The sequence below is a fragment of the Ostrinia furnacalis genome, unplaced genomic scaffold (genome assembly GCF_004193835.3).
Source record: "Ostrinia furnacalis isolate ACB-3 unplaced genomic scaffold, ASM419383v2 OfSCF4672, whole genome shotgun sequence".
Lineage (NCBI taxonomy): Eukaryota > Metazoa > Arthropoda > Insecta > Lepidoptera > Crambidae > Ostrinia > Ostrinia furnacalis.
In genome coordinates, this window is record NW_021134911.1 from 476,818 (window position 1) to 500,064 (window position 23,247).

Here is a 23,247-nt window from a genome sequence, read left to right on the forward strand (position 1 = left end):
TAATGGGTCAGTCAGTCAGTTAAAACAAACTGCAAAAATCAGTCAAAAGTGCTTTTATTCAACTGATTTTGAGTTTTGACTGTAACATTTATACTATTCTTTTAAATGCACGGTTGTATCATTGTATGCTCCTAGTTCTTGGTTTCAGTTTCCAATAAAATCATTCATAGTCTGGTCAACAATATTCATACTTTCGATATCCTATGATAATTTTAATTTACATAAACGGTAGTCATCATTCATTACTAATGAATCATTAGCATAAGATTAAGCAATATCCCAGTTATTTTTAGACTGTATTAATCATGAATTAACATTCGTAGAGACAAGTAACAAAGAATTAATTATTTACTTAGCATTTATTTATCTATATATATAAAAGAAAGTCGTGTTAGTTACTTCGCTTATAACTCAAGAACGGCTGAACCGATTTAGCTGAAAATTGTCCGGGAGATAGTTTAGAGCCAGGAGAAGGACATAGGATACTTTTTATCCCGTTCGAAATTAAAAAAAAAGTCTGCTTATTTATTGCCATTAAGGCGGAACAAAGTTCGCCGGGTCAGCTAGTATTTTATAAAAGCCTGGCACTTTTTGTAACGTTTTGTAGCGTTTGTTAACGTGTGCGTGGGTTTGTGTAGAATGTGCGAAAACATATTCCCTAATTGATCTAATATTAACAGATAATTAAACCCATATCAAAAATATAGGTGTAAGTTATAGGCACATCGTCAAACAAGCGTTCAGTAAAAACTGTACAAGCACTGAATCGCGGCAGGTTTCCCACGCAAGCTATTTGAACCCTAAACCGTATCGTGTACACATGCAAAAACGTTCATTGTTGGTGCTCATTGACACGATCCTTTCAACGGCAGAGCATTGTCCCATAATTAATGGTGTACACTTGCCCAACCTTCCTAGAAGATATCACGCTGCGATACACCGGACCTGACTGAGACTCGAACACATTTACGACAGCAGCGCCACACACAGCGTGCTAGAAAAAATAGTCACTAAACAAAACTCCACCTTAGGCTCTAAATAGACTGCCATATTTTCCAAATTAAGGTGTGAATTTTATATTAAGCTGTATTGAAGGCATCTTTACCTATAGAGTCATCTCAGAGGTACGTTTTTATCCTTTCATCAATCACGCGGAAACCAGCTTCAAAACTTGAATATTTTCACCATAATTTACCTAGGCTTAGAAAATCAAACCTAGTCAACTTTTTTATTTACTTACTTTACATTTATTATCACCGATGTTACCTACTCGTTAGAGTGTAATTCCGTGTGACTGCTATATACTTCATTTACTCATTTCCCCTTATTAATAAAAAGTTACACCATGGTTGAACCATTTTAAAGTAACGTTTAGTATGGAAATGCCACTTTAAAACAAAGTTCAACTAGGGTGTAACTTTTAATTAATAAGGTAAAGTAGATACCTAATGAAATATTTATACCTTTGCGAAAAATAACAAATAGTCAAGCAAGTGCATTGAGCACTGGCTATTCGCCCCTGATAGTATACCTACCTAGGTACAGTCGTAAACATAATATTGTTCAATAGCCCCCGGGGAGAGTACCGAGCGTGCATGGCAATCAATTGCCTTATCGCCGCTTTATTGATTCGGTAAGGCGATCCGTTTTAATTACCGCCATCTCATTTGCCTCTGATTGGCGACCAATCTTGAGTAGCGACAGAAAATCGAAAACGAGCAAAAATTCCACGTTCAATAGTCCTGTGTTCGCAGAAATTCGAGTTGAAGGCATTAATTAAAGGGGCGCATAAATTGGAAATTAGCTGCGATTCTGTAATTGATTTTATTTAACTCGGTAAAAAGTATTTGTATTACTGATGGTTTTTCTTAGAAAACCTATTAAAATTGATGGTTAACGAAGTTTAAAACACGTCATTTTTACTTTATTTCTTTAGCTGAAATTTAGTTTAACAAAGCTATCTTATCTTCTGAGTCTTAACCTTGTGTGGTTAAAATTTAAGTTGATTTTCGCAGCTTTTACACGACACCCCATATTACTTAACAGTTACTGCATACAATACAATATTTGCTGTCAATTCAATAAGTATGAGCCTGCAAGGTTTTCTGGTATTGTATAATTTTGTGTCGTAAAAAGGGCAACAAACACAAGAGTCGGCGAGCATATGTCGCGCTATTACCACTAATTGACAGTCGGCTCGGCTGCATTTGTCACACCGAGCTAATGACACGCTGCGACTGTGGGTACACAGCCTTACGCCACAAAGGGACAATGTAGAGTGCACTAACATTTGGAGCTGTTGTAAGCCATTGTAAAAATTGAATAAGGATTTAATGACGCCGAGTGTACTTTGAGACAGAAGTTCGTGAAAGAATCGAGATTACAAAGACATACACAAATAATCATATTGTTTATTATTTTGTAGGTGTCTGTTGATATACAGCGCTATAATAGAGTTACTGTGTTAAGGAAAATCCCAGTTCAAATCGACTCAGAAGATACTTTAATGATAATAGCCGCGTTAATAATTATAGTACAAAATTACACGTAACTCTAACATCTAAGCTGATGGCTCATAATAACCAGCAATAGATCACATCAACGCGGCACTTGTCCGCCACTCCATTGGGTCATCAACAAACTTATCAATAATCACGATTTCGTTAATATCCCGGGGCGAGTGTCGGGTTCCACAACAGACTCATAATAAAGATATAATATCGCCGGCGGCACTCTCCCGAGGGTGACGAATCGCTCGTCCGATTAACTCTTAAACGACAAATAGAGGAACTCCCTTCCCGCAGCCCTCCCGCTCGGGGGTAAACTAAGCCACGACTTCCGCTAATTATTCGGGGGAGCGGCGTCGCACCATCGCCGTCCCTCTCCCACTCCACGAGCCGATGCACATCTCCGCAAAAACTCAGTGAAAACCAAAATTTTCCCTTCTCCCGACGGGCGGTCATATTTCTTCCCTCTCGCTCCCATTAAACACGCCGTAAACGCTTTCCTTTTTTCACGCCCTCGCTCTAATAGAAAGGCAAATTACGAGCTTACGGGCGCGGACGGGCGGCGATGTACGAAACCGCCGCCAGCTCTCCCGCTCGCGCCCGCCGCCCGCCATATTTCCGCGTCGCTCGGGAAAACAGGGGTCGACGTGAACTTTCACGTCATACGTTTGTACCTATCACGCTGGCTAACTCGCCGCACTCTGCCACGGCTTTTGAACGTCCGATCTCCACCCGTTTTGCAACTTTCTTTTTCTTCACTTTTCAGTGCGGGAAAGTAGAAACAAGTTCTTTGAAATATTACCAAACATTACAGCTATGCAAAACTTTCTGCATATATGACAAGTGACGGACAGTCCCTCCCCAATTGGTGAGATCTTGCAAATATTATGAGCGACATCGCAGAACTACTATACAAAACGGTTCATGAATAAAATATCAGATACAAAAATTCACGTTTGGCGTTGAACGTCAGGTACAATTTTAATATTTTATTAACTAGCGAACCATCCTGGCCTTGCAGTGGTATATATTACTTACTGTACATCCCTGCCTGCGGCTTCACCGCGTGGATTTCGGTCTGTCACAGAAAGTCTTTATGTAAGTCCCACGATCAAAAACCCTTTATTTCTTAACAGAAGCATAAATTTGAATTTTCATTTATCCCTAACATGAGAAAATTATGGATTCCCGATGCATACATAGCCACCCCATTTCACTCCTTCAGAGGTAGGTTAATAATGTCGCAATAGATGCATAATTAATTATTATCAAAACTACAGAAACACGAAAATCCCAAGTTTTATGTTAATCTGATCATATTTTGGCCTCTTTTTCCCCTAGGCGTTTCATTTTCAATTTTATTATATTTCCTTTCCTTTGACATATAAGATAATTATTAAAATTAAGAAACCTCTACAATAAAATCTAAAAAGTTTCCCAGGGCCAAGGTTCAGTCTGGTCTTTGAAAAGTCCGTGACTCAGATCAATTCTATTACTATATAAATTAGTCTAATCAAACTTAATTACTTATTTTCATGGTGAAAACCGCATCAAAAAGCAGTTTAAAAGTACCTAATTAGCGTCTAAATAGAACTTTCGTAAATTCAATTCAACCATGGCAGCTCTACAACAAACGCTGGCAGCATTGTTTTTAAAAGCAAATTAGAACAAAAAATAAACCGTTTCTATTTCGAACCCCCCGACAGCCAGTAATGGAATAACTTTATTATCTTCACGGATTTGGGTTTGAAGATAAAAATATGAAAATGGCGTGTCGTCAGCCGTCGGCCGGGATACCATGTTAATTCGGCATTAACGGTCGCAATTTGTCGTCACGCGTGGATTTCCCTGTCGCCCCGAGTGACTTCTAGCTATTATAGTGATGTAGTAATAAATGTAGTGATATAAACGGCAGTTACAGCGACACGCGACGAGCGGCTCGCGTGACGTCACCGATAGTGCAGTCTTAGAACGGCACAAGTGCAAAACAACTAATGTTAATCAGATAGAGACATTTTCGTAGAATTCTATAAACGAATTATCATGTCTTTAATTGTATTAGAATACAGTAAACAATAATAATTTGGCACATTTTACAAATAGGTTTCATGTACTGCCAGTTTTTAGTGTCGTTTTCAGTATCATTTCAGTAGAGTTTCAAAGACCCGATAGTATGCCAATTTTTATTTTCAGGCTACATCATCATTTAGATATGACAAAGTTTATCAAAATTCAATAATCGAGGGCTTCCTAATCTTTAATGTAATGCACAGTAACTACATACACAAAGTTTTCTATGAAAAGTTGTGAAAGCTGTATTAAAATTTCATACAAATTTTCATCAAAGTGAGTTCTTAAGTTAATAAGTTCCTAAACAGCAATTGGACCAATTGGTATTGGATAACATTCCACATCGCGTGGTCTAAATTACAATCCAAACAGTTGTAACTACGCTGAAGGAGGTCGGCTCCATGATTCGGTAATGAGCTAGCAGATTGTAGGCTCGGGCGGCCCGTCATTTTCGAGTTATCGGGTTAACGCCGCGGAAATGGAAAATAATGACTTCATCGGACGGCGACCGATGTAATTTGAACGCATTAGCCGTCATTTGGACGAAAACTTAGACGAGCACTCGTTATTGTTAATAGTACAGCCGTTTTTGGCGCATGATAGGCATCTTTGGGATTCGTTAGTTTTTACTGCTGCCAAGTAAGCAATTGAATAGCACACGCAATTTGCAATCATAAACTTAATTTAAAAGGCTAGTTAGACATTGACTTTCAGAATAATTCATAATTTCATTAAATTGAAGAATACCACTCTACTAGAGTTGATATTGTATCAGATAACTGAGAACATCAAGATTTATAGTATAATGAAGACTTTACCAACAACTTTATAAATACTTTATGCGGGTAGTTAGCATGTATTAAATTACACGCGTTCAAGAAATCGAAACTTTAGAAACTGAACATCTGTTCAGCGACCGCAGAGTCGCGTCGCGAACTCGAGAGCTTATCACGCCTTTAAACAATCCTTACTTCCGCTACACGACAAGAGCTTTACGTTGTGACAAAAAGCTCGTACATTCGGCCACCCGGAATCGACATTAATATAATTTATAAGAAGGGTAGCTGTGAAAATTTAACGCTTCACAGAAAAAAAATGACACCACATGACGATGTAATACACTCTGCCCTGTATTCTTGGGTGGTGTGCGAGGGAGGCATAGTGATGGGGTTTTTTACGTGTCGCCAGAAGCGGTGTGATTAAAAAACTTCATGGTGCAACTGGCGTGCATTGCTTCCGCGTGTAGTGCCGCGCTAACGACCGCTCTAATTAGTGACCCAACACATGACACCGCTCTACCTATCATGTTTATTATAATATATGCCCTCATAATTCAATAAACTGAAATATAAAAAAGAACAGAGCTTTTTCATTCATTTTCTTTCAATTTAGTTAGTGTTATAATTTTGTACTTTATTATGAATGCAAACAAGACAATTAAGTGCTTTGTTATTATTTACAAGCCAAGATGAATCAGTTCTAGTCACAGCTGAGTTGAAGGCGACCGCTAACAAGACTAGAATTCCGGAGATCGGTCAGCGCGAGGTCAGCTGCGCGGGCGCGGTAACGAGCGGGTCGCGGGTCGCGCACAATGGCTCGTCGGGCACAATGCCGCCCCCTCGCGCCCACTTCATTACGCGCGTATTGTACCACCGCCACGCGCGACCTACCCGCAACCTCTCCGCGACCCGCCGCCGGTGGCCAAAGCATTCCACATTAATACCTTTTGTTTCCACACAACAAACATTGACATTCAACATCTACATTACACCTGTAATTTATACGAACAAATGCACCAATTAAAAACTCTACACGCATCAAAGAACCCGAAAACCGATGCTTATTCACACACAATAATAAAACCATCGATCATATTTGAAGCAGCTCCGGGCGCTGGTAAAGCGAATTAAAGCAATCAATCACAATGAGTCGAACACAAACATTCCAAATCGACGGTAATATTAAATCATTATCTATTTAAACATCGGATGTTCGGCTAATAATACCTCATTGAAACGAGTGGAATAGCAAAGTGCGCGATTGAAGCGATCACAATGGGCGTAGGAGGAAAACTAACACGGGCCGGGCGCCCGCGCACGCACAATGCGCCACAATAGCGGGCTAATTGCGCGTCGACAGCGCCCTCGCGGCCGAGAACAACGTCAATGTCATTATTGAACAGCAGTTTGCACAGCCAGTCTATAACCAAAAACAGTCTTACGACGACCGCTCCGACTCAAGATATAAATCAACCGATAACCAGCGATGCGTAAAATTAGTCAATTCCTTACCAGTCCTATTCGATTATTACAGAAAAGTATCTGCAGTCTGTCTCGCATGAATCGTGAACATCTCCGATACAACACCAACGAGCCGTGAGATGAATGATGATTACTCTCTATGAGATTCCCGAAACCACCCGATGTCCGTGATTACGTAATCAATCTCCGTCGGCCGTCGCCGTCAGCCTTTCATCGGGCGGCGCGCGCGCATCACTCGCCGTATTCAATAGCCTTTTACACCTTTTTTCGTAATTATTTAACGTTGCTTATTATGTTTTAGGCGTTAATGGCTGTTAAATGACCACCCTTCCTTGATGATGCCTCTCCGTCATCCGACCTCATTTTGGGTAATGTGCATCGTTCTTTGAGATCAAATTGACTTTTAAAGTGAGTGTTATGGTGAAAAATTATACAGTTTTCGTCGAAGTGCTTAAGGAGATCCGTATCGCATAAATCATTTGAGTATATGCGTATGTCCCGAAGTCGGATGCTGGAGTTAAGATAAGTCGCGATGATACAATGGGTGTGCGCGGTCGCGGTTGCGCAGAGCTAGCGAACGGTAGCTGACAGTTCGCGGCGCGAATCGCCTGCGCCCACGCACCCTCATTGTATGCATACTTCATTTTCTCTCATTGAATGAACACTAAGTAGCTGCTACTTGTGATATTAATCTTATTCACTCAAATTGATGTAGGAATAATTAGGACCTACGAGTAGCATGACGTCTTGATTTTTCTTTAACATGTAATATCAATTAAGAATAACGTAACAAATTAATTTCATGTGTACAACGTACTAAAAGATAATGTTCGTGTCATAATAATTGTCAGTTAAAAGATATCATTTAATTGCATCACATAACCGACACGTTTGTGAAATACAATGTTTTACTTTCAATAACTTTGAATATTTTAAATACCTACCTAACTATATTGCATTTTGTGTTTCGTAATAAATCTTTTGAGTAACTTTCATGTTATAACTAAACTAGTAAAGATAAAATAATTTAGAAATACTGACAACCGCTATTGTACTAATTAGATTGTCATATAATGCTACCAAATTAACATAAATTACACAACTAAACTGCAAATCACGTGTAATGTCAAGTATTTTATGATTTAAAGATGTTTATGTTTGTTGTTATTTCAAGTAAAATTATTATATCGATCAAAAATCAAATGGCAATTTAAATGAGTCGCATGTCGAAGTGTTTGTAACAAATTAAAAAAATAATTTGGATCGCGTCAAGCGCGTAGTGCGTTGAACTCTTTCCTGAGCCCGTGGTTGCGCAAGAGTGGCGAGCGGCAGGCGCTGTCAGCGCCGGCTAAAAGGTGCATTAGTGCAAAATAACACGTACCCACGAAAATTTCAATTAACTTTAATGCACATGTCCGACATCCCTTCTCCCTCCCACCCTCTCACTCGCCGCACAAGCGATTTATTAAAACCGATTACAAGTAAGCCAGCTGACCCGCACTCTTTATTGCCCTTCCGTTTGTTCTCTTAAATAAATGCTTTACGATTTCGACAACCCTATATTTTGATTTCGCGATTGGAAGCTCCGTATCTAAAATTTGATGGCTGATAACACGGACTTCATTAAGACGCATAAGAAACAGCTGTTCTTAATCAGGCATAGCTTTATTTGTTAATTAAATTTCTTGATCTGTATTAAAATTCGATCAGCCTAAATAGATTTGCTTATTTTTAAGAGAGTTAACATTACTTAAGAGTTACTTTACAGAATAAATACGACGTATCATCTTAAATAAATTAAGTTCTTAGCGCGTAAGTACTCTCATTACATTTGGGTAAACAGAAACATTAATTCGTAAAATACAAGCGTTTTTATTGCAGGGCTAATATAAAGGCACCTGTTGGCCGCCCTCGCCAAGCAAAAACTGCATTATAACCACCATAATCGACAATAATCATTGACTACAATAACTGTCAAAACGCCACTAAATATTGTTTGTTAAATGCCATAAGTTTTGTACTTTTTTTAACGGTCAACACCTTTGGAGCGCGCACAAAAGACCGTAGGAGGTGATCAAAGGGTGCCCAGGTGCTAAAGGTTAACACTCTTTCAAATGGGAATAGTATTCAGAGGAGCATATTTACTAAATGAATCATCATTTTAATATCTTTAAAGTATACTTGCGAGAATTGAACCTAATCTTATAATCAAGAATTGACACTAATAGATTTTTAAGGTATAAAGTTACTAGGTATCCATAATAATGCGATGGGCGATGTATTGACATTCAGGATAATAATTTGACTGTCCATTTATCTATGGAATAAATAATGGATTAAAAAATACCTACATTTCTGTCGTGAAAAATATCGATTTACTCACACACTTGAAAATTTACAAAAGTATGTAGGTATTTATTTAACACGCATGTATGTGGAATTCTCAGTTATTGTTATTTTAAAGAGGTGTTTTTGTATCAAGTTTGACAGGTTTTTGACGTTTGTCAAAGTTAAAGTAAGATGGTGCAACCCAGCCTAACTATAAATGCGTCGAATGGATTAGCTCACTATTAACAAGATCAGCTACTACACAAGGACGCCTAAGTAAACATGAAATTATGATTAACTCGTGTATTTTATTTCGAGTTTCATCAATTACTTATTCAGCCAGTCACCAGCGTACGGTTTGCTATCATCGCCAAGCAAAACTTGACACTGACATCAAAACATTTTATTTTGCATTGTATTTTAATTTTTCCCTCAAACGCTCTTTTTATGTAACAAAAACAATTGAAAAACAACTGTTTACGTCGCTCAGCTGTCATCGGGATATTTGACGCAAACTGGCAGCTTAACATTTGACCGGGAAACAAACTGAACTCGTGTTGACTATATGGAAATAAGCTTGTATTGTATTTTTATCCAAGGCATTACATCTTTTATTCTAGCAGTTTTAAAGCAATGAATATTAATAAAGTCTATTGTGTATTTAGTACTACATACTAACTAAACCGTTTGACGTAACACAAAGACCTTCAAGTTTTAAACTAGGTATTGTAATAATTTGTATTGCCAAATATCGAAGTACAAATGGTATCTTTTATGGTTAGGATTAGATGAACGCGCTCAAAACACAACTTTGTCTTGGCTCGTTTACGCTGACAATGGACTGACCGCAGACTGACGTATTGCGGTGCCCGTTGTTAATCATCGGCGGGAGAGGGCGCGTTATGACTTAACAAATATTTTGAACACACCGACTGTCCGGCCATACATAAATCGTCCACCACTTACTTCCCTCTAACAAAGTCCACTCGGCAGTAAAGTGGCCGATTGTAAATCAAAACGACGAATCGAAAAAATGAAGAAAAAATAAACAAATCGAGACGAGCCGACATTTCTCGCGAACCGCGCACCGATAGGGATGTGACGTGCAAGATATTAAACGTCGATAGTGCACGACATACGTCAATTGTAACGAAATGTCGTTTATGTGTTTTTTAAACATTACTTAAGATTAATACATCAACTAACACTCAGCATGCCTATATTGATACAGTTCAATGTTACTCGTGTGTGATTAATTGATACCGCTAAAGAAACAGTTACGACAAGCGTAAATTATGAGTGCAATTTAAGCCTGACTCATGGTTTTGCTAACCTGTCATTGAAGTTGCACGCAGAATAGAGCTATTCGTCAGAACCACAACCACGCCTGTTGTAACCGCAATGCACAGTTGATATTTATACCATAACGCTATTAAAAAGGAAGCTTTTTTAAGCTTATTTTCTCCCACCATATTGAATTCAAATAAAATAAGCAATAAATTATAAATATTGAAATAATCAAATTAAAATACCAAAGTAAGGCTAATTTGTAACACAACGCGGATAATCTTCAAGTTAGATGGTATCACAAAAATATGACCACTATCGATAAAAATACGACAAGTGTTGGGAGCGAGCCAACTGAGCCAAAACGTGGAAAGGAACGGATTGTGCATCGCAATAAAAAAAGATAAAGCGTATTACGGGATGTCCGGAGATAAGGGCCCACTTTATGTTTTCATATTAAGTTTGTCATAAAAATGAGCACAGTAACGCACTTTATTGCTATTGGTCGCCTTTGTTAGTTTTGCACGCGTAAAATTGTCAATTTTCACGTTATTTTTGTCAGTTTTATTTTTAAACTCTTATTAAAGTTAAATGCACGCACGAGTAAATTAATAGAAGGCATTGTAAAGCAATTTAAAAACATGTCCCGACGCCCTCCCCTGATAAAATTTGTCCCCGATATCCCATTTTGATTGGATGGGTTGATTTATCTCTTGTTTAGATGTGAATGTGAAGATTACACGCGTTTGATACTTTTTATTGTAATTTAGAACACCTTTTATAGTTGTTGGAGACAATAAAATGGTAAATTATGCAAATTGATTTTCCTATTAGACTTTTTTACTATTTGTAACAAAGTATGGTAAATGCATTCGGTGTCACATCGGGCACTTTATTGTTTATCTAATTTTAAATAGTGGTAATATGTAGATTTTACTTTTTATGTTTATTAAGTATTGCAGGAAACGAAATAGAGTATTATTTTTCAGTGCACATTATTTTCATGGGAAATCCCTAATAAACTTTTTTCAAAATTTTATCGATTATGATTTTTATTCTTAGATGCCTAGTATCAAAATGAGACGTTCGCTATACACGCAATTGAACAATAGCACATCCCTCGGGAGCGATCCTCTCCGGAGAGCACAGTGATTTAGGCTAACTGCACGCGAGGGGCGCGCCCTCGCCGCAGATAACGTATGACACGAGCCTAATGCCCCGATTATACTCATTCTATGCACTTGTTCCGATGGCTTATTTGTCATAACAACAAGAGGGACAGTCAAATTATGATGAGATCGCTTTTTATTAGAAAATTATGTCATTTGTTGAATATGAAAGTAATTTTGTGTAAGTAAGTACAATAGTGGGCATTTTGTATCAGCCGTTATGCTTTTCGAAAATAGCGAATATTATTTTCACCTCAACGCCTACATACAAAAGACATTAAAACATGTTCACAGCCCTATGAAAACATAATATTTTATCGCGAACTATAACGTCTGTAAGGCAATAAATATTGCCATTATTGAATAAAAATACGGTCATAAACAAAACTGTTATTGTTGACCATAAAGCGTTCATAAATATTGGAATCATAAAATTTGAAAAATGTACCTACCTACGTTGAAATGTTAAACGACGGATTTTTTGGTTTTTTAAGATGTCGCTCAAAGGCGGTTGAGTTTGAATTTGAATATTGTGCTCGGAGCGAGTGTGCACCCCAGAGAGCAGTTACTCGGTGTCAGGCAGCCAAAGATCAGGGTTCCGAGCGGGGAGCCGGTACACGATACCAATTTTCCGGTCTGCGCCGCCGTCTACGCAATTATTTAGATAAACCTCCGGCTTCACTATAAAAACATCTTCCCTCCCCTGCTTGTTGTCTTTGGGGCTCTGTGAATTTATGGCGTGGCATTACGCGGACGGTTAGGAAAAAATGTACTTTTAATTTATCTCGTTAAAGGGTTGAAGGACGGCTGGGTTCGCAGAGTAATTATTCCGGAATTGGCCACTTTGCCTGATGAATCCATTCCGTTCAACCCTTTCCGAGGGCGATTGTACAGTGAATTAATTTGTTTCTGACTCCGATTTCGGCAGAGTGAAAGATTGCATTATGTTGATGAGCCGAGTAATTATTAATTTCGGGATTGCTTTATCTTCGGGTGGTGAATACTTTAATTCTTTTTTTGAGTATCGCAAGAGGCTTTTACCGAAATTAGGAATGTTGATCAATAAAATAAGTTAGTTGATGGGTAAGGTAGCCCCGGGTGTCGAGTGGTAACCACTAGGTAGCGCGCCTTTACAAGGCCGAGGGCATTATGTCGCCGCCCTGAATAGATCTCAATCACGAAACATAATTTTAACATAAATTAAAATCATTGGTGAATTATCAACCGACTTCATATTTAAGGCTATACATATAGCTATATGCTATGGTGAGCCAAAATGACACCGAAGCTGGACACATTCATATTAATTATTTATCGATGGCTGTTAATTCGGATGAATTTATGCAAATTTCTTTATACTCAAAGCCATATAAAGGAAATGTACTAAAGGTATATCTTGATACAAACCGAAAAGCGAATCAATTAATGTATGAAATTAAATTCCAATTTCGATATTATACCTTTTTACCTACCAGCCAAACATATCGCCTAAGGCTGGAACTACACGAATTCGGCTCCTTTGAATCTTTGAAAATTGAAGGGACCGATTGAATCCAGACAAAAAATATGTAAGAGGGCCTGTAATAATCAAAATGATCTAGCTGATAGGTAGAGCGTGTACTTTGGTGACCAAATAACGAAAATTCACACTACTTACATTCTTATAAACTATAATATTTCATGACTCCTCGCTTATGCTCATCACAGTAACATTTGACCCTCGCAGTATTCGAATCCATAACCACAAGAAGCTATTTCAGTCCTATTAATAAACTACCAATCCAACCTGCCATAAAAAATCGTCCGTTAGGTCCATTTAGTCTGAGCCTAACTCTGGCAGTTTTCAAATCGTTAAAAAAAGAAAATCAAAGATCACTTTTAATTTTATTTAGAGAGAGAGAGATCATTAACACTGGCAGTTTTCACAAACCAAAAAAAACAAAGATGACTCTGAACCTACTCTGACAGTTTCCATACAAAAAAGAAAAACAAAGGTGTCATATTTATTGCAATTACAACGCTGGCAGTTTTCACTTAAAAGAAGTAAAAACAAAAGTAACTACGTAGGTATTTAGTGTGATTGGCACTGGTCACTGGCAGCTTTCATAAGCTCAAAAAAAAAGAAAAACAAAAGAGACTGACCTCCCAGTCTTCGTGATGATCATCTCGGTGCCCAGGTCGTGGAACTTGTCCCAGAGCTCCTTGGTCTCGAGCTGGCAGTCCACCGAGAGCAGCTCCTCGCAGTTGCAGGAGGTGGCGGGGGGCAGCGGCCGCGCGGGGGACGGGGTGTCCCGCTCGCCTAACTCTGTCAATGGGACGATTGTGTCAGAAAGTTTAACGTTACCCTAGGATGTGCGCTGCGATAAGCGTTTATCACGCCATTTTATCGATTTCGCCCATACATTTTGACGACAATGAGGTACGTAATCACGGCGCGCATCCTAGCCCGACTTAAGAGTGAAATTAGTAGTAGAAAATTAGCTGCAAAATTTATAGAGCAGATTATATCAGAAAAACATATCTATCTACTTAATCTATTTTTTTGCACATGATTTTTTAGAGATAGTTCGTTCATACAATGGAAATAAGAAATATACGTGATGGACTAATGAAAAACAAACAAATAATATTAAAATCTTGACCCTCCTGGCGCAGTCGGGTAAAAAGCCATCCAAAATATCAAACTTTCGATTTTAGCAACGGTCATTTATGATTGACCAGCTGCTATTTTGGATTAAAATTCAGTCACATTCGGTAAATTATTTATTATAGTACCTACTCGTAATCAAAGCTAAGTAATGAATATTATTTGAACTTAATTACGGGTTCAAGTACCCACAAACTGATTGCATTAATACATTCTCATACCGCATCGGAAATGACCAATCGCTCCCGATATTTTTTGCTTTCACGACTCGCTACTGCACCATTAACTTTTTTTCGGCAGCACTCACCTGTCGACGTCTATCGGAGCTCTAATCCATTCGGCCTACACTTGCATTTTCTCACAACTTCATTACGCTTTTACTCATTTATCTTATCGGGGTGATCTCGAACCGTTTGATTTAAGTGTACGTTTACGTCTGACGAGATAACATACTCAAGTTTTGTTATTAACATGAGATTCTAGACCTGTCATAATTGTAATCTCAGGAATTAGCAGTCATCGAGAAACAATGCACAATAAGCTCTGGCGCACACTATGTGGGCCACCTGTGGTTGCCAGTTGTGCACGTTATTTCCCTTATAATTAGTTATCAGTGCATATTAGATTTTTTAATATTCAGCTGAAATTTCCCTGTTATATTTAAGAACTATTACTGTGCCTCGAGAGGTAAATGAATATAGGATCGTTTTAACAACTTTTGGTAGAGTCGACCTTCTTATGATCACGTCCTCACATTCAAGCTCAGTTTAATCGAGTGCACTTGTGATCGCCTCTTACGGCTTACGGCTTGCTCGTGTCGTGTCTCGCGTCTCGAAGCGCAACTTATCAACTCCGACGATTAGTCGCCGCCACCTGTAGCCTAGTGTGCGGCGCGGCGAAGAGAGCGCGCTCGTTTTGCACTGTCTGCCTTTATAGCCGGCATCGTTGACGATATCATCATTCTCCGCACTCAGTCGATCAGACTGTGAGAACCGAATTGTATTTGTCTGAGAAAGCCTGTTTATTACATCGATAATAGTCCGTATAAACACGAGTTCATTTACTTTTTGCGTCACAAAGAATGAATACGATAGTGCGGTATGTGTGAAAAGAATTTAAATATGCGCACTTAATTTGTTTTTTAATCAGTGTAATACTAGACTTTAATTAGAATGAGATAAAATTAACGATATGAAAGGAATATTTTTGATGAACGATATAAATTAATTGTATTGTAGAGCAACGTGGAATTACGGATCTGCATTTACAATTCCAACCAAATTGTTTTCATCCATAATTATTTTAAAATTCCCACTGTTAGGTTTCATGGCGCCAAGTAAAGCTCTCAAGTTGTATCCCATAATGTAAAATATATTCATAGAGTAAATGAGGAACTGTTACAAGAATATTCAATACGAAAACAAGTGACGAAGTAATTTTACGGTTAAAGTGACATTACGAGTAATAGGTATTAGTCAACATCCGTTTTGAAGTCTCCTGTTGATTGAGAGGGGTGACAGCTGGGTTCAAATGAACTAATGGATCATTTACTAATAATAACATGCCTGAAGATTAACACGAGAATGCACCATCGTCAAGATTCGTCCCCAACAGGCATATTGACTCCATCCAACTACTTATTGCTCTATTTTCTGACAGCAACTGGATTCTCAATTACTGTCAATCCGTCTACTGAAGGGTTAATAAACACAGAACCCAGTCAAAGTGGCCGCGAGCAGTTACTAAATCCACGACATTTACTTAATGTATGGTTTGGTCGCTATTTATAGGGGTACATTTGAAAGTTTAAAGTGAAGCCTTGTTTAGAGATTATACCATATTTAACATTTATAGAGGCACGTATTCAGTAAAGTTAATAATAATAATGAATTATTCCAACCTTCACACCAATTATCTAGCCTCAAACGCTTGTACTATGGCGTCCAGATAACGGATAAATATACTTAAATAGATACATATGAATATTCATTCATAATTATACATAAATGCACATGTCTCCGGGTACTAACGCTAACATTTGCCCCCGGCGAGATTCGAAGGCGCAGCCGCAAATGGCGGTATAGTCTGGTGTGCAAACCATCAGATCAGGTGACCTTCAAAGTTTTAGTTACAGTAAAGAAAATTAATAGCGTCGCAGTTGCATCTGTCCTGCGATTTCCCAAATTAGCCGGACTGACTAGTCCAGCAGTATCCACAGCTATGATTTTGAAATAAAATAGCGTAAATTCCTATTCTGCTTTTTAGCCTTTGTATGCCGGAACTCACCGAACCGAAAGATCTTAAACAGGTTTAAAGGCACCTTTTGAGCAAGCTCGCTCGATTTAAGATCACATCTATGCCTGTCTCTCATCTCAAGCATAAAATAGTTTCGAATCTTTATCTCATGAATGCTCTACACGGTTCCTTACACCGAAATTAAACGGTAGCCAAACCGCTGTCTAATTATTATATGAACTGGTGTGGGCAAAAACAATTTGTCTAAAAAAGTAACGGTATTCGTGATGGCTGTCTACTTCACAGTACGCACACCATAGGATCTAAAAAAGCATATAGCTATATAAGCATAGCTGTAGCTGTATGGAGCCTGTATAAAGGTGGAGGTCTACTAAGCCGTATAGGTTCGGCAGACTAGAATGAGATCAACTCCACTCTTTTTGTGAATGTCGACAGAGAGAGAGGTGACAAGAAATATGCGAACATCAGACCTCTCCAACTAGTCTGGCCAAGAATGAAGGCCAAACCCTCCTTTTTTGCCTCTTGTATAAAGTAGGTCTACTTCCTGACCTGATGAAGATGATGCTGATGATGACTGTCTACTCAGCATAGTAACTAAGTTAATTTAAAGCTTACTTACCAGATGAGGGAGCGGGCGAAGGTATGGCGTGATCGGAGGCGTCTCTCTCGCCGTCCGAGCACTGTTCTACGTCAACCTCAACATCCTCGTCCGGCCCCGGAGACCGGCAGCTGGACGCGGGGGAACTGAGCGACGCCGGTGAACTCTGTCTCGACACCGAACCTGAAGAAAAATCTATATTAGTTTCACTTCTTTATGCACGGGACTATTCCCACCGCTGCAACTCCTGTTCAGCCAGGATCTACGCTACATCTTGACTGCCAATAAAGTGTTTTTTTTTTAATGGCAGTCAAGATGACCTGTATTATTACACACTGAACAGGCTGTCGCCATACAAATGACAGCTAATTTTGTGTGGCAATTTGAAGCATCACTACGATTGTCCGGAGAACTAATTTTGACGACTTTGTATGGAGTAACTTTCCATGGACAATCGTATCTGCCTACAGTATGGCCTACAGCACCAAAATGGCGAAACTCAAATTAAGCACAAAAATATTATGACAGCAGTTAGTCCAGTGTGTAATAATACCAGGTCAGTGATAAAAACCATTTATTTATTTAGTGACGTGAGTGTGAGAGTGAAGATCGACGATCAGTGTGCCTACCATGAGTTTACGTTAGGTGTGCTCGCTAGCGACTGCGTAAAAAAATGACATTTAAATGTATGACATATTGTGCAGCGCCGCTAGCGGCTACTTTCAAGAAATAAAATCTTCATAGAATTTTTTGACGTATTCGCTAGCGAGCTCACATAACGTAAACTCATGGTAGGCACACTGATGAAGGCCGCGGGAAACACCAGTGTACCTACCATGAGTTTACGTTAGGTGTGCTCGCTAGCGAATACGTCAAAAATCTCTATGAAGATTTTGTTTCTTGAAAGTAGCCGCTAGGGGCGCTGCACAATATGACATACAATCAATGTCATTTTTTTACGCAGTCGCTAGCGAGCACACCTAACGTAAACTCATGGTAAGCACACTGGATGCAGCCAACGCAGGACCGGTTGTTATGGTAATCCGTGGGGAAGGCCTTTGTCCTTATAGTATTGGATAACATTAATTTGGCTGAAAAAACGATGCAGTGACGTTAGCCGTATGGTTCTGGCAGAGTAGAATAGAACCTACCACACTCTTCCCGTGGATGTCTCAAAAGGTGAATAAGGGGAAATATGCAAACATCAGGCCCCAACCCATCTATCTGCTCAGGCTGAAGAGTGTAAGAAAAATTCTCCTTTTTGCTTCTGGTAAACTAGAGTGGGTCGTACTCCGCAGCAGTGGAGATTAAATAAACTGATGATGTTGATGATGATAAATGATACAGTGATGGCAATACTCTACATTTTACTAAGGTTCTTATAGTAAAACATATTTGAACTGTCAAAAAAAGTATTTTTCATTTAAAAATAGCTGAAAACACGAGTAAAATCTGTAAGTAGTTGTATGTTTCTTTCGTTACACTAAAAAGAAATCCGGTAGTTACATGATATAGTGACTTAAAATATTGTGAATCAACAGAATTAAAGAGTTATAGTTTTCAATAGCTAATTTACCTACCTTAATTTATTTTTACTTTAGTGTAGAGTCAACACTGTAAAATTATTCGCAGTAACTTGAGGTATTCTCTACCTACTTTAATAAACGTAATAGGGTTCTTTGTAGAGTTCATGAATAGCTCACCTTTAGGTAAAGGAAGTGGTAGAGATGTTTCATACATATTCATCTTACATGTATTACGGATACGTAAGGCTAAGATTTCGTAATCTCAAAATAAGTAGTGCGTTTACAAAAACGTGTTAGTATTATAGTAAGAGTCGTTCCACTAAATCATTCTCTGAACTGATAAGATTTATCAGATTAATGAAATAATTTCTTCTTAATTAAATGAAGCGTGTCCATTGACCACGCCACATATTGATAACATTATGACATATTGACCAGAAAAAACTCAATCAATTTTGGTCCTGAGCACTTTATGAAAAGATTAGCTTGGACACCAGGATGTCCAAATTGTCCAAATCAAGTACTTCTTTTCTTCATCAACGAGCATTCTCAAAAACGCTTTAACTACTTCAATTAAATAAAAATATGGCCTGCGTGGTCTACAATTTTTTTTAGATATAGCTACATTATTAGTTGCACCACCTAAGTTTAACCGTAATAATATCGATTATACTTCGTCGCTGCATCCTCGAGATTTTCATATTTACCAGGTAGTCCACTTCTCATTGTACTAGGCATCGAACATTTTAGAGCATACAATACAAAAAAGTACTTGTTATGACTCGATATCCGGCGGTAGTGGGGCACGCTAACGTCACACCCCTCCAACCGTCGAGTCGTCATTCGCTTCGATAGTGCGGGCATCGTAACATCGAAATTTCTCGTTCGTGCCGCAAAAATTAAATTAAATTAAATTGGAAAAAGTGTGTGCTTCGTGTGTGTTTAAATGTGAAATGACCATAAAAGTAAACATTTCGATAAAATACACAGTCATTACGTCGTCTAGAGCGACGCGACATTTGGAGGATAATAATGGCTACCTGTTGGGGAATNGGGTGTGACGTTAGCGTGCCCCACTACCGCCGGATATCGAGTCATAACAAGTACTTTTTTGTAATGTATGCTCTAAAATGTTCGATGCCTAGTACAATGAGAAGTGGACTACCTGGTAAATATGAAAATCTCTTCGGATGCAGCGACTCGTATAATTACGGTCAAACTTCACTTAAGGTAAGTTTGTTTAACCATAAATAACCGGTGCTTTTTGTTTCGAGTTTGACAGATTTTTGACGTTTTTTAAAGTAAATTGATGGTTCAACTCAGCCATAAAAGGTCTTATTAGTTAATTGTCTCGTACCACTTTTTAATCAACCAGTGATATTATATTGTTTCTAATTGGTTAATTCTAATATTCTTATTCCTAAACTGATAACAAGTAAAATTTTGCGAGTATTTAAAGTATCTTATATTTTTTGTGTGTTTTAAATACTGAAAACATAATGTCCTTGCATTGTTATTAGTTTTAACAAAACATGTCTTGTAAAAAATCAAAAGAAAAAAACTAATATTTAAGAAATTGAAACGTACCTACTACTGATAATGACAATCAAATCAAAACTTTACACATACATCTCTACCACACATTTATTAGGTACGTTCTTACTGAAATTTATTTTCAGGTCCCCAGTTTAGACACTAAGCAGTTTAGGCTTAAGTTAATACTAAATCTGCACTTAATTCAAGAATAATAATTACATTTTATATTTGTGGTTAATCTTGTGTGATTTAAGCAGTCAGTAAGTCATACTTTTTATATTATTTCTGTTACTTTACAATAACGGGTGAAACTAACTTTTCTGATTCAGTTCTCATAGTTTTATCAGTTTTTGCTATGTCATACTTGTTAATGGATCATGTTATAGGTAAATGATGTGCTATTGTCTATAATCAACCTTCAGAGAAAGTAAGTATTGATAAACTTTCCAATAATATTTATAAATAAGTAATAAAATTTAAATAATATGAACTTTCCAATGCAGAACGTTCATTGTAATAATAGTATAAAATAATAAAAAAATCGCAGGAAAGCACATTTAGCAGTAGCAGTATAATAAACATTATTTACTTCTAAATACAGTGAAATATTTATCTTTTACACAAAGATATATTTCTCAGTTATAAGAATTTTAAATTCTATTTACATATACATATCGCACCTTCGGTAGAACAAGGGCACAATTGCACTTTTTGCAATTTTACAGGAGAGCTATTAATTATTAGCTACACATTTTTAAAGTATTTCTGCATACTTAACTCATTTTTGCAATTTTTGACAATCGTGCCCTTGTTCTACCGAAGGTGCGATATGTATATAGAAATAATATCATGTAACTTTTAAATATTAGATATTTTTATTTATATATACAGGGAGGAATTTTGTAATGCCACCTGGAGGGAAAGTACTCTTAATATTGTAGATAGAAAAAAATTCTCAAAGAAAACATTCCTTTATTTCTGAAAAGAAATAGACCTGCATTCAAAGATTTCCAAAAATTTGCTTGCCATACCCAGGAATCGAATCAACAAAAATGTTGTTAAGGATGAAATCTCTCTAACAAACTTGATGAATCAAATGAAAGGAAAACCATGAAATCTTTAATTATTTTAATTATGTACAGAAAATATAATCTTCTTTCAATTTAGGTGAGTATGACATTAATAACATTCATCATTTTTATCATCACTACGTCATGTCATATAATTGTTGGAAATAAGGTCTTCCCAGGTGCAGAGAGGTGCAGGCCACCGAAGCCGATCTTTATAAACCCGTATAGAGTGGGCACATAACTGCAACGTGTAAAACGTGGGTAAAACAAATTCAATAATAACATATTTGAACCAAAACTTTTACACTCAACAAACAATAAAACATTGAAAACAGTCGGTAAACATTTAGTTACAGAATTTTCTGCTTAAATCCCAGGTCAAACACGCTGTAACAAAATACCAAAGAGGTTGCAAAAAAATGGGAAATGAAGTCATTTTATTTTCCAAGGATTTCGTGTCCAAGCTCGCGGGCTGGTGTCGAATGTGTTCCGTTCCACGCAATTAATGTGGAATAACGAACTGACCCGACACACGACGCCTGCGCCCGCGCACGACACACCAATTACGGGACCCCTTTCGCTTTGCCCGAAATATTATTGACGGTAGACATTAAAAAACCTTCAAGATTTTGCGGTGATTATGGTTTAAGACTTCGGAACGGTGTTACAAATACATTATTTGCTAAGGCGCTATTATTAGAGGTTCCTTTTCAGAAATTAGGTCATAATAATTAAAAATATGAAGTACCTACTCTTCCGATATACCTACTAATTACTATGCGAGTAATTTATACAAGGTGGCTAGGGAGTTGACGTTCAAAGCTAAAATTGGATTCCTTACATCAAGGTGTAATTAAATCACCCCCATGTATGTTCTACGATATAGCTTAGTTTAGGAGAAAGAGTTAATTTTGTGATTTAGATCTTGATGAGAAACAACCGTAAAGCTTTGAAAGTTGATCTTTACTGGAAATTTTTCTTGCATAAGTAAGTAAAAACAAATTACAAGTGCTCTCCAGGGTGAGAAAAACATTAAAAGCCAACCAGGTGAAAGGAAAAAAATACAAAATTAATTCTATCTCATATCATACATGGGGGACTGGGGGTGATTTAGATACACCTTGATGTAAGGAATCTAAATTTTAGCTTTGAACGTCAACTCCCTGACCACCCTGTATAAGTTTGTAGAGTCTTTTGAGTATTTGTGTGGAACGGGATTTTCATTTTATTTAAAATGCGACTCCAATTCAGAAAGAATTTGATACATCAAAAAATTGTGATTTCTATGTTAAAATAAATTTTGTATGATTCAATATCTTTAATCTAAACAATTTATCTAGGCATACCATTGAAAACTATAAATTATGAGTCCCGTCTTATTTGAAACTCATTAACAATTTTATAATAAACATGTTGGCTTAGTTTTAGCTATTGCTTATGAAAAACAATTCAAGTGAAGATTATTTTTAAATCAGCTCATTACAGCTAGTTAAATGGTTAAATAGATATCTCAAATATCTTTATTATTGAAATAGCTTTTATTTTAATAGTAGGAATGAAAATATAGATAGGCTGGCAGGTATTTGAATAATTGACCTATAATATTATACATTTTATTTCAATTTGTGCGTTTGATTACGTGGATTCAAAAGTAGGCAAATGTACAGCACTCTGTGTACTTTCTATTTAGCTTTTCTGTGTCTTTAATCTCTATAATTTACATACTTGTTTAGTTTTCATGCTTTTCTTAAGAAAAACACGGGTCAATATCATGTAACATTACATAAAACTTCAATAATCACTATTTTAGGTTTTTGTTTATGAGTGGATTAAAAACACATCTTTTCTATTATTATTTTAAGTCTCTTTTATATTTTAAGTGTGCCTTTGTAAGTATTTAAGTCAACTTTATGACATTTTAATTACTATTTTTAATTTTTTTATGACATTTTAATTACTATTTTTAAATTTTTAATATTGAATTGACATTGT

The 23,247-nt window shown here is 37.2% G+C and overlaps 1 protein-coding gene across 2 annotated transcripts in view; it reads right to left on the bottom strand.

The window, feature by feature from the left end:
* The window catches only part of mid (midline), an 83,118-nt gene that overhangs the window by 54,275 nt on the left and 5,596 nt on the right, over positions 1-23,247 (bottom strand). For both annotated transcript variants that reach the window (XM_028314411.1, XM_028314410.1), the window contains exons 2-3: positions 17,145-17,306; positions 13,765-13,927 (exon numbers count right to left, since the gene is read on the bottom strand). In XM_028314411.1, the coding sequence (XP_028170212.1) occupies positions 13,765-13,927; positions 17,145-17,306 (325 nt within the window). The remainder of the gene's footprint in view (positions 1-13,764; positions 13,928-17,144; positions 17,307-23,247) is intronic.